General features: G+C 37.8%; 1 protein-coding gene across 1 annotated transcript in view; it reads left to right on the top strand.

Annotated features, from left to right (window-relative positions):
* The first annotated feature begins 1,023 nt into the window (after positions 1 to 1,023).
* dusp3a (dual specificity phosphatase 3a) overlaps positions 1,024 to 12,737 on the top strand; it is a 36,729-nt gene continuing 25,015 nt past the window's right edge. The window contains exon 1 of the mRNA XM_061708233.1: positions 1,024 to 1,290. Within this exon, the coding sequence (XP_061564217.1) occupies positions 1,103 to 1,290 (188 nt within the window). The 5' untranslated portion in view covers positions 1,024 to 1,102. The remainder of the gene's footprint in view (positions 1,291 to 12,737) is intronic.

Raw genomic sequence — 12,737 nt, 5'->3', positions numbered from 1 at the left:
ACACGATACACCGCTACGAAAAAATGGCGGAAGCTCCTGCCGGCTGAGTTAGTTGTGGGCGTGGTTTCACGCATCGGAGGCCAACCTATGTAAATCGCATTTTCATTGCGTAACGACGAGAGAATCTGAACGGCTCGTAGAAGCCACATGACACTGGATGGCTCATCCGGGCGGCTGTACAGACACTGCAGAATCTGGTTGCTTTCCTCCTTTTCTGAGTTGTCAGGCTGAGGGGAGACCACATATGTTAAAGCAAGAGAAAACGTGTTTTTCATAATAGGTCGTAGGGCTGGGCGATATATCGAGATTTTAATATATATTGATATATTTTCAAACGCGATATGGTACGAGACAATATCGTTTATATCGATTTAAAAAAAAAAATGTTTATGTTTTTGATATAGCTTATTTTGTGACAAATGGATTTGAATGTTTTATTTGAGATTTGCACAAATGTTTTGTTATTTGCACAAATGTCAACCTCAGTGGAAAAGTCTGCCTGTTACTGTCTACATTGTATTAATTGCACAGTGTATTTGAATTTAATTGTTATGCAGGAAAGGGATATTTGTTTTATTTTATTCAAGAAGCATTTTTATTCTATATATGCAGGCAGTTTATTTTTATTTCATTTGTTTTGTACATTTTGATATTGTGCAGACCTCTGTTAATAAAGGTACCTGTGTGACATTTGGCACGAGGCTTTGTATTAAAACTGACTGTTTTTTTAAGGGTTTGCCTCAGAAAAAAATGAAGCTAACAGAGATGCTATGCTATAATGCTTTGGGGGAAACCCCAATTATGACACAGAAAAAATATCGATATATATCGAGTATCGCCAATCAGCTAGAAAATATCGAGATATTACTTTTGGTCCATATCGCCCAGCCCTAATAGGTTCCCTTTAAACCAAAACCAAAACATAAACTCTTATTTTGAAAACCTAACCGGAAGTGAGTGCGTGCTTGCCGACAGCGAGGAATCTGTGGGAGAGCGCGCCTCTGCTTCAGGAGACAAGGTGAAGATGCCGCTGAGCAGTCAGACGACCGTGTCGGCTCCGGCGCTGGCTGTAGACGAGCATTAGTGTGTGACGACGAGAGCCATGAAGAAACACCTGAGTCCCGCCAAACAGCAGCAGCAGCCGTCGCCGGCGGCGGCGGACGTCCCTGCTGCCGGTGGCTCGCTGGCCGTCCAGCAGCTCAACCAGCTGCTGTCGGACGGCAGCGGCTTCTACAACCTCCCCACGCAGCACTTCAACGAGGTCTTCCCCAGGATCTACATCGGTAACGCGTGAGTCGCCTGCCGCCCACCGACCGAGCGTTTGTAACCACGGTGACAGACGGGGGTGTTGGTCCACGGCCGTGGCGGGGAGGGGGTTGTTTTGGCGGCTCCGCCGGCAGCGGGGAGCCTGTTGTTGTCAGCGCGGTCCGCGGAGGAGAGCCGAGACACGGGCAGGTGCAGGTGCAGGTGGAGGGACGACAGCCTGAAAATTACCACCACTATTATTATTATTATTATTATTATTATTATTATTATTATTATTATTATCATTATTATTATTATTATTATTATTATTATTATTATTATTATTACTACCGCAACTATTATTATTATTACTACCATTATTATTATTATTATTATTATTATTATTATTATTATCATTACCACCACTATTATTATTATTATTATTATTATTATAACCATTATTATTATTATTATTATTACCACCACTATTATTATTATTATTATCATCATTACCACCACTATTATTATTATTATTATTATTATAACCATTATTATTATTATCATTATTATTATTATTATTATTACCGCCACTATTATTATTATTATTATTATTATTATTATTATTATTATTACCACCACTGTTATTATTATTATTACTACCGCAACTATTATTATTATTACTACCATTATTATTATTATTATTATTATTATTATTAATATTAATATTATTATTACCGCCACTATTAATATTATTATTATTACTACTACCATTATTATTATTATTATTATTATTATTATTATTATTACTACCGCAACTATAATTATTATTACTACCATTATTATTATTATTATTATTATTATTATTATTATTAATATTTTTATTATTATTATTATTATTATTATTATTATTACCACCACTATTATTATTATTATTATTATTATTATTACTACCGCAACTATTATTATTATTACTACCACTATTACTATTATTATTAATAATTTTATTATTATTATTATTATTATTATTACTACCGCAACTATTATTATTATTATTATTACTACCACTATTACTATTATTATTAATAATATTTTTATTATTATTATTATTATTATTACTACCACTATTATTATTATTATTATTACCACAACTATTATTATTATTATTACTACCACTATTACTATTATTATTAATAATATTTTTATTATTATTATTATTATTATTATTACTACCACTATTATTATTATTATTATTATTATTACCACAACTATTATTATTATTATTATTATTATTATTATTATTATTATTATTATTTTAAATTATTATTATTGTTGTTATTATTATTGTTAGTGACACAGAAACATTCACGCCTCATCAAAACACGGTCAGATTCAGACGTGAAAGACGGACCGGACCAGCTCGTAGTCTAGAAATTCCTCCGCCGTCACGAGTGTCGCTGCGTGTAATCACGTCTCCATCCACCGCTCCCCTTTCCCCCCCGCCGGGCTGCAGGGACACCGCCACCATCGCCTGTGAGCAGCCTGATCTTCACCCCCAGTCACGACATGCAGAGTAAAAACAGCCAGATTCATGCAGAGCCCCCAAAAAACTGGATGGAATGTGAATTTTGTAGCCAATGGCCTGGTAATGCCCTGTTACAGTAAGAAAAAGATAATCTATATGTAGTAAAGTTGGTTTTTAAAGCAGCACACACGTTTACGACTTGCGTTGAGTTTATTGTGAAGAGTTAAACACCTTCTTTCCTCTAAATTCTCTGTATGTTTCTCATGTTGTCTTAAAGGAAACAAATAGTGAGAAGAAAATCTTATTTATGAGGGTCTGAAGTGACTCTTAATTTGAAAATTTCAACATGACATAACCATGTCAGTTTTTGGGGCAACCTGGGCTCTAAATGATCTCATTTGCTGAGACCCACATCCCCACCTTAATGTCCACCTAAACCTCCTATCAGGCTTTATTTGCTGTTTTCAGAGGTGGGTAACACAGAGATGCCAGTTCAAATAACTCCAACAGGAAAAGAGGAGGTGCAAAAGCAGCTGGAAAGAAATGGTTGAAAATGAAGCGGCTTATCTCTGTGGTTGTATGACTAAAACCAGTGTTACGACCACAGGAGTTTTATTTATTTTTTAAATAGGACACAATATCTCTTAAACATGCAGACAAATCAAGACATTTATTGGCACAACATTGGGCTTATGTCATTGTTTTCATTGTGTTTATGTGCAACAGGCGAGTCAGACGATGGAGGAAATCACCTTGCTGATCAGTAGTGAAAAATCATAATTCACCTTTGCATATTGCTATTTATTTTTACTGAGTAAAACATATGAAATAAAAAGAAATACAAAAGAGAAGGCGGTTAAAGGAGACGAATTGATTAAAAAGTTCCTCAATTATTCATAACTTTTGAATTAACAATTACCATCTTGCCTTATTTACGAAAACAAGACAAGAAGGGCAAAATGAACCCAGGCACATCCGGTTAAACAAAATCCTTTGTAGTTCAGTCAGTCAACTTGTGCACTGAAGATTAACTTAATGATAAAACACTTCCGTCTTGGCATCAAGGCTCCCATCTCATCAATCCCTACTTATTAGGCATCTGTAAACATATGTAGGGTTTAAGAATATAATTTACTCCCGTCCATAGGATCAGAGCCTACAGGTGGCAACGAGGTGGGGTTTGAACACTCCACCCACCCCGGACATTTCTGACGTGTCTTCGAAAAATCAGTAAATAACCGATTTGGCAAGCTCGGTGAGCAAAAGACATCGGAGAGAATGTGAGGCAAGTACATCTCACTCCGTAAACAGACAAAGGAGAAGGAATAAACCATGCCGAGGAGTGAAAGCGAACATGACGCCGCTCCAGATGGACGGCCAGACTTGCTCCCAGGAGTTGCCTCGTTTTTGGACTGTTTGAACAAACAAACAGTTGGAAGATGTTCAGTGCTTTTTGAACTGAATGTTAAATCCTGAAATCCTAATGATTAAAACACTGTAGCAAGAAGAGAATCTGTGAAATCCTTCAAATGAACTGTTTTCTGTATTCTTTTACTGTACGACGTGATCTGATCTCCATTTAAGTCATTATAGACAAACAGTTGATAACATACTTTTTTTAAATTAAAACACATCTATCAAACATTCACAGGGCTGGTTTAAAAGTCAGTTAGTTTAGTGTTAATCTCTCCGAGAAGGAGAGACGAGACGAGAGAGTGAGAAAAGCCTGTAATTTAATGCCCGCGGCTAAAAGCAAATGCATGACGATGTATACCCAAATATTCACAATATAGTCATTTTGTACATCGCACAGACTATAAGCAGAGATGTATCGAGTATACTCGATATATCGTCCAGCCCTACTGCAGATATTTTACAAGACTAAACCACACAGCCCAGGCCATGTTTTCTTTGGGTAGAGATGAGAGCTGAACGATTAATCGTATCGGCGATAATGTCGCAACTTACAATATCATAAAACACGATTTGGAAATCGCAAGGTGACCGATTACAGGGTTGTCACGTGATGCGAGGCTGAGCGAGCACTCGACTGCATCAACTATTCATGCTGCTCTTTACTCTGTTGCACAACGACCTCTGGCTAGAGTGTTTTATACAGTTTATGGGCTAGATGGACCGGTCTGAAGCTGAAACAGTTGTAACTAGGGCTGAAACGATTCCTCGAATAATTCGAGTAATTCGATTACAAAAATAATCGAGGAATTTTCTCTGCCTCGAGGAATCGTTTAATTTATTTATTTTTATTTTTTTTTTTCGTTTAATTTCACCAGCTCAAAGCCTCGTATTACGCCCGGACCACATTTAATGCGACACAACACGCTGACGCTGCGCCATACATCCATGCGCTGCCCACGTTAAACGGGGGAGAAAGAGGTTTTAGCATCATGCCATGCTCAGGTAGTCTGCAATGGCCCAGACGGGAGACACATGTAGTTCAGTGCTTAACTTTTATTTTTAATCCACGCTATATTCTTCTGGTCCGTTCTCCTAATGTTCCCCCTCTAATTGTTCCGCGTTAAATCGACGCAGAGTCTACGCCGCTCTCCGGCGAGGGCGGAGAGCGCCGGTCCGGCTGGCGCTGCTGCGCTGCCGTGCAGGCTCTCCACGGCTACGCCCTAGCCTACGGCGTAGGGTACGCAGCGACGCGCAAAAACTGCGTTGTTGTAACGCGGAACCATACATCACCCCTTTACCCGGTATATAAACCTCTGTTCCCGCTACAGTTTTAACTAAAAGAAAAGGCAGAAAATGTCAGAAAAATAAAAACCTAATGAAGCTAACTGGGTAGTTTTCATTTCATTTTATCTCTGTAGTCATTCATGGATAAAACAAGCAGCACTGGTGCCTAATGTGCTCCAATACAGCAGGTCTCATAATTTTATTTTGAACACTGCCAAAACTCTAACTCAAAACTTAACTAGAACTTAAAATTTGCTTGACACAAATGAAAGTTCAATTGAAACACGTGGGAAAAACACCTAACATTTTAAGTGATGTGTGTTATCAGGTGTAATGGCATTTTTAGGTTAGAAATAAGAACATTTCTTGATAAGAATTTGGTCAACTGGTGTAAGTTCAGGGTTTTTAAATGAACAGCCATGAACCTACTGTATTATATAATTTAGTCTTGATGTCAATTAACATCTAACATCTTATGCATATTTATAATTGCTCTTTAACTAAACAAATATATGTTTTATCCAATTACTCGATTAATCGATGGAATTTTCAGTAGAATACTCGATTACTAAAATATTCGATAGCTGCAGCCCTAGTTGTAACTCAGTAGAAGAGGAACAGCACATATATATATATATAGGACCATGGTGCTAACGTTGCTACTACATGGAGTAAAGCTACAAACGTGTTCCAGCATGTTAAACAAAACAACAAACACCAGAGCCATGTACGACAGATGTGTGGCTAAAATGTTTAGCGCTGGTGGCCAGACAAGCCAATGACGGGGATCACTGCCCGAAACGTTTGAAAGTGCCGCTCCTTACCAGGGCAGTTTAAAACCACACGCTGAACTCACTGTCAACAACTGCGTCGTTAGCTAAAGAGGTGGTGCCAGCGCGGTGACCGAGCCTGGGTTCACAACGTTGATAAAGGATACAGGGGCTGCATTTGTCCGGGCTGGCCTCGGTATGAAACTGCTGCTACATCAGGAGACACTCATCTGAACAACAAACGTTACCCATGATTTTGAATAATTAAAATATTTCCAATGGCTCTTGTCTCGCGGTGGGATATTGGATACTACAGTTTACTACCAGAGCTCTGATTAAAACTATTCATATTTCTGATTTACCTTTTTTTTCTCCGCGTGAGTCAGAGACGTTGTCACTCGTCACTCTCAGTTCACAGATCGGTATTAATATATTGGTCATTTATGTTCCCTTGAAAAGAGGTGTTTAAACGAGTAACACCATCAGATCTGTTTAAATGTCTTTGAGCCTTTTGGTGAGTTTAACTGTCCCACTTTGAAATGGAGCAGGAGCGTCTAACACTGAAGTTGGTTTCTGAATCACCGTTCCACTACTTTTAGAGGAACTTCTTTTATTATTATTCGATTTGTGAAAATCTTAAATAGTTAATTTTCACATTGTTTTTATTGGTGCATATTAAATATTTAGCAAAATTTGATGAAAAAAAAAACAAACCCCAAATAAACTCCTTCAAATTGGTATTACCTTAATTGCTCCTTCAATTTAAACTTCACGTCACGTCACATCTGTGGTGTTGAAATAATCTGGGTAAAACTTTCTAAAAAAAAAAAAAAAAGAAGCATTAGTTATATTATTATCATTCTCTGTATATTGTATTTACTGGCTAAATTAAAATATGGAAGACTTAAAACAAAAATTCCTAGTCTTTGGAAGAAAATGTTATACTAATGGCGCTTTTGTACTATACTCAGCGTGACTCGACTCGCCTCCACTCGCCTTGCCCTCGTTTCTTTTTAGACACCCAGATGAGAAGTAGGTGGGATTGGAGTGAAGCTGCTGTGACGTATTTGATTGTGTGATCTAAACGAAGAAGACAACAACACTAAAGATGTAGAACGCCTCCACCTGCCTTGACCCCTAGTGGAGAAATGCAAAACCGGGGCGAGTCGAGTCGGGCTGAGTAGGTACTAGTGTAAAAGAAAAATAAATAAATGTATATTATATTCTGTTAGCATTAAAATCATCCATCAGGTTTTATTGAAGAAAAGAAATTGCAAAATAAATCGCAATCGCAATATTGGGAAAAAAAAAAATTGCAATTAGGTTATTTTCCAAAATCGTTCAGCCTTAGTAGAAACACACTGAAGGACAAATAAATAGGTGCTGTTATTTAATTCTAGCTTTGTCGCACCGCTGAAGATGCTGAGCACACAAGCACTCCAGTAGGGCTCCAGCTATCGAATATTCTGGTAATCGATGATTCTATTGAATATTCCATCGATTAATCGAGTAATCAGATAAAACCTACTTTTGCTTAATTAAAGCCCCATCATAAATATACAATAGAAAACAATATAAATCACTTAATAAAAGCAACCAATTTGTTTCTTTTATAAGAAAAATTGACATTGATTTACATATTATGCAAACTAGTAAACTGTTTGTTAAATTTTCCCAATAAAACTAAATAAAATGACTTCAAACTAACATTTCCTGACCCAGCTTCTTTAGAAAGAAAATAATTAGACTATATCAAATACACTGTTTTATTTATTCTATTACAAAGGAAATCAGTGTCGTGCCCATTGTGTCTTGACAATATTCATGCTATATTAAATAATTGTCTTAGTGATATATAATAATAACAGCAGCGGTCTCATTCTGCTCTAAACAAACAAATAAACAAATTAAATAAAGAAAAACACATTTAGCCCCAAATGGGCCTCTTGAATGGTGGTGGTTATTCTGTCCCTGTGTGCGTGTGTGTGTGTGTGTGTGTGTGTGTGCGTGTGCGTGTTCAAGAGTGATGTGTGTTGTAACCTAGGTTACCTCCGCATTCATGGAACACTTGAAGCTGAAACTCAGACCTTACCCGGCAACAAAAGATCCTATTTTCTGATTGGCTGATAGGTTGGTAACTCCAGACAGCTGCTCTCAGGTGAGAGCTCACCGCACACGGCGCACAATAACGTACTTTGACTCGTTTGCAAGACGGGCTGTTTGAATTAAAGTGCGGTGAAGTTAATTTCTCAGCGTGAGAAATGCCATGTGTGGCATGAGAGCGTGTTCATTTATTGAAATGCGTAAGACTTGAGAGCCCTGAACAGAAATGCTTGGCGGTGGAGCGGGACTCGGAACAAGAGTCTTACACAATGTACACACACCACAATGTTGTACTTAATTTTAATTTAAAATGATCCCACACCTTCGAAATCTTCTGTCTCTTCCTCTTATTACTTTAGCTTTGCTGCGTTTGCTCATTGTTGCTATCAATGTTTTCAATAACATTGGTATTGGTAATGGGGGATAGCGCTCACTTAACGCGAAAACACGAAGGATGGGCTAGTTAGTAATATGATGCTAAAAACTGGGAGCACTCTAGTTCTGATTTTCTTAAAGCCCCCTTAATCATTTTAAGTGCTCGAATAGACACTTGCTGATACACTTAAATGTTACTGTTAGCATATGGGCAGATATATTTCACATTTTATATATATTTGACCTTTTTTTTAAATAAATTATAAGGTTTCCAACAAAGACTATTTTTAAAAGTGGATATAGCTTCAGGTTTTAAATGATAAAGAGACGATAAAGGAAGGTGCTCCAACTGCAATACTGTCAGGCAGGGCCGCCGCAAGGGGTGTGCGAACCGTGCGACCGCACGGGGCCTCGCGCCCCAGGGGGCCTCGCGCTATGGGCCGTTTTTTTTTTTTTTTTTCAAAAAAATTTTTTTTCAAAAATTTTTTTTTCGTTTTTTTTTTTTTTTTTTCGTTTTTTCCCTTATAAATATCAACAGTCACGTTCCATTACAGACCTAAATGTGTACTAGTCTGTACATATCAATAAATATATGTGCAATGATGCGCGTGTCTGTTGTTCAACACAACTGCGTCAGACCAAGCGCAGACACAAGCTAGTCTGATCCAGACGGGTGGAGTGTGGAACAAACTGTCACACAATGTCGAGAGAACGAGACAGAATCAGGAAATTTCCATCAGGGGATGAAAAAAGAAAAAAACTAAAGAAAATGTAAGAGTTTAATGCCTCTCTGAAAGGCTTGTTTGATAAATTTGTTACAAAAATCACCGATCTGACCGGGTCTCAAGCAGCCGCGGGGCCCCGCGTCGAGGCAAGAGATGATGATGAGGCGGGGGAAGGTATCCAGTATTTTGCTAATTGGAAAGTTAAAATTGCACATATAGACACCCGATCCGACCCGAAAAACCCCAAAATTTTGCGAGCGCTCGCTACGCTCACGCGCGAGGGACCCCCCGGCCATTTCGCACAGGGCCTTGCAAATCTCCCAGGCGGCTCTGCTGTCAGGTGTTAGGTGCTGTCTCAATAACGTCTGTATACTTTTTTATTTGTCATGTCATCGTAAGTGACTATAGTTTATTATGCAAATTTTACAGAGTAGCTCTTTAAGAGGGCATATTAAAACTCTGATTTCATGCTATTTACATGCCACCATAGCAGAGAACAGATCTAGGGATGCTTGAGAAGCTTGTTGTCTCTATGCAGAACAATTTGTGGCTCCAGTTTCTGCTAACAGAGTGTTGGAGGAGCATGAGAAGCACAGAATACAGTAATATTCTTGTTGCTTGGGACTGGGGTGGGGAAAAAAAGGAAAAACAAGAAGAAACCTATATGAATGTGCCAGTCTTCCAGGCACAAGTCTCCAAACGAAGTGCTGGCAATCCTGCAGTCAGTTGGAGCTCATCAAACAATATTGCAGGTTTGAAAGGGACTCTGATGTGCTTTCAGCTTTGTAATTTCCCTTGAGGACAAATATTTGATGTATGATCAAGACAATATGTTCACTGATTATATAGAAGAGAGTAATTGCTTACTATTCTCTTCAAAGCCAGCTTACAGGAATGTAATCAGTGAACCATTTTATTTGTATCATGGTCTTAACAGGTGGAAATCATGTTGTAATGTAAAGTGATATTGCAGATGTATCAGGCAGGGAGAGGGGGTATTGATTGTTTATTATGGGCTGTGCCTTGTCTCCAGCACTGGGACCCAGTAAGCCCCTCTGCAGTGCTGATACATCTTACTACAAGAACCCTGGTACAAATAAGACTGTGTAGTTTGTGTGGCAAGATCATATAACAAACAATTTAAAGAGACCAGCACATGTGGTGCTCAAACAGGCTTCTGTTATAGTTCATGACTAAAATTAGATAAATGATATGTCCTGGAAAATATCCATTATAACAAGGTCCCCCAGGAATTTGTCCCATTAACTATTTTTAGGTTGCAATATATACTGTGATTGCAGAGATCTATATACCGTATTTTCTGGACTATAAGCCGCTACTTTTTTCATAGGTTTTCAACCGTGCAGCTTATACAAAGGTTATTCTATTCTGTGGATTTTTCTTCCACCGCTCGGGGCGCTCTAACCAGAATTAGAATCAAAACGAAGACAAAATAAATGCAAAGAAGAATACGCTACTTCTTCTTTAGCAGATAGAAGTAGGTAGAAGCAGATTCCAAACAGATAAATAAATACCGGTTATCTTCTCATTACAAGCAAAAAAATCTTATTTTAAGTGAAAATCTACTTGAAACAGGTGAAAATTGTTGTTTTTTCCAGTGAAGAGTCTTGTTTTAAGTGTAATGAGATTTTTTTGACTAAAAATGAGACATTTTAACTAGAAATAAGACAAATATTCTTGTTAAGATTTTGAGTTTTTGCAGTGTAGGAAAGGATCTATTTAGGTACAAACATGTACATCATTTACAGTTCAAAATCGTTCTGTACATGTAGTAAATATCGAATCTAACAACAAAAATATCTGCGGCTTGCATATCTTTTTTTTTAAATAAAGCGGGTGTGGCTTGTATATCTTTTTTTTTTATTAATTTTTTTTAAATAGAGCGGATGCGGCTTATATGCAGGTGCGGCTTATAGTCCAGAAAATACGGTAATTGCATTTTTTCCCCCAAGGTTTTGACATGATCATTTTTTGGGGGAAATAACACTTTCAAGTTCAGCTAGAAAACAAAATATAATGCTATTAGTCACTTGTAGATACCACTTGATATATACATTTGATCAGTTTTTGTATTTCCATTTGCCTCTATTATGACCTTATTTGAGTGTGCTGCTGGTATCAGATTCTAGGCTCATTTAAATTGTCATACAGTGACAGTAAGTGAGCCAAGACACCTTTTTTCTCTCTCTCTTTCCCTTGAACATTTGCAAATAATAACTTAATTCAACAATAAACTTCATCCAACACTTAGAGCAGCACCATCCTGCTGGATGACCAAGGCTATGAAGCTAACAAAAGCTAACAGGCTTTAATAAAAGCTAGCACACGGTCAGCTCTGTTATCCATCACTCACTAACCAGGCTTTTCTCCCACGATGTTAAATCTTTAGTGGAACCCCAGATATTTGAGCAGCTGCCTAAAAGTATATGGCAACCCTATCACATATTTGTTTATTTATTTTTTTTCTAAATGATGATATCGAAATCTGCTACTGAGGACACAAAGCTTCGATTCAGCTTCTCGCCGCCCTCTGACTCACACAAATGCACGGCCCCTCCCGTCTTAATGCACACACATGGATCAATACATGGACATGCACAGAAGGATGCAACTCAGATTACACTGTAGCTAAATAGCTTTAGGAGGATTTAGACCTTTTCAGGCACTCAAGAACTTTTTCTTAGGAAAAAAAACCCAACAACTTTTAAACAAGCTGTAATTACTTTCTGAATAAGACAGTCACACTCCCCGTTGCTTCAAGTACAGAGAGAAAGACCTTGTGTCTGTGCAGAACCGTATTGACTAAGAAAAGTAGCAGCTAAATACCAGAACAGTCTGTTCAGTAGCATGCCAACTTTCAGGGGCGTCAATGCCAGTGAGAAAAGAAGATTAACATACCCTGTTGCTTCTATTCTGAAATAAATAAGTAAATAAGTGTTTTAGTATAATCTGCCTTTGTGGTGAACAATGATCACAAATGGAAAAAAGTGAAACCATTATGGAAAAAAACCATGACGTCTGGATACGATTTTCTAAAATTGAAAAGCGTTTTAAGACTGAGACTTTATGTTCCCACTGCATTGGCTTGTACACAGTAATTTATGTCTGTTGCAAACTCATGCAGCTGCATCGATGCAGAGCTGACCGTGTCCCACCCTGAAACACCTTGAACTTGAAAAATGTCCCCAGTAGAATTTCAGGTTTGAAGCAAAGCAACTGGACTTCCTTTTCTTTTGTCCTTAAAGACGTTTCACCGCCTGAAAAGCATCTACGGTG

The sequence above is a fragment of the Cololabis saira genome, chromosome 19 (assembly GCF_033807715.1).
Source record: "Cololabis saira isolate AMF1-May2022 chromosome 19, fColSai1.1, whole genome shotgun sequence".
In the NCBI taxonomy this organism is placed as follows: domain Eukaryota; kingdom Metazoa; phylum Chordata; class Actinopteri; order Beloniformes; family Belonidae; genus Cololabis; species Cololabis saira.
Note: the sequence above shows the minus strand (reverse complement) of the source record. Positions and strands in the feature narration are given on the sequence as shown.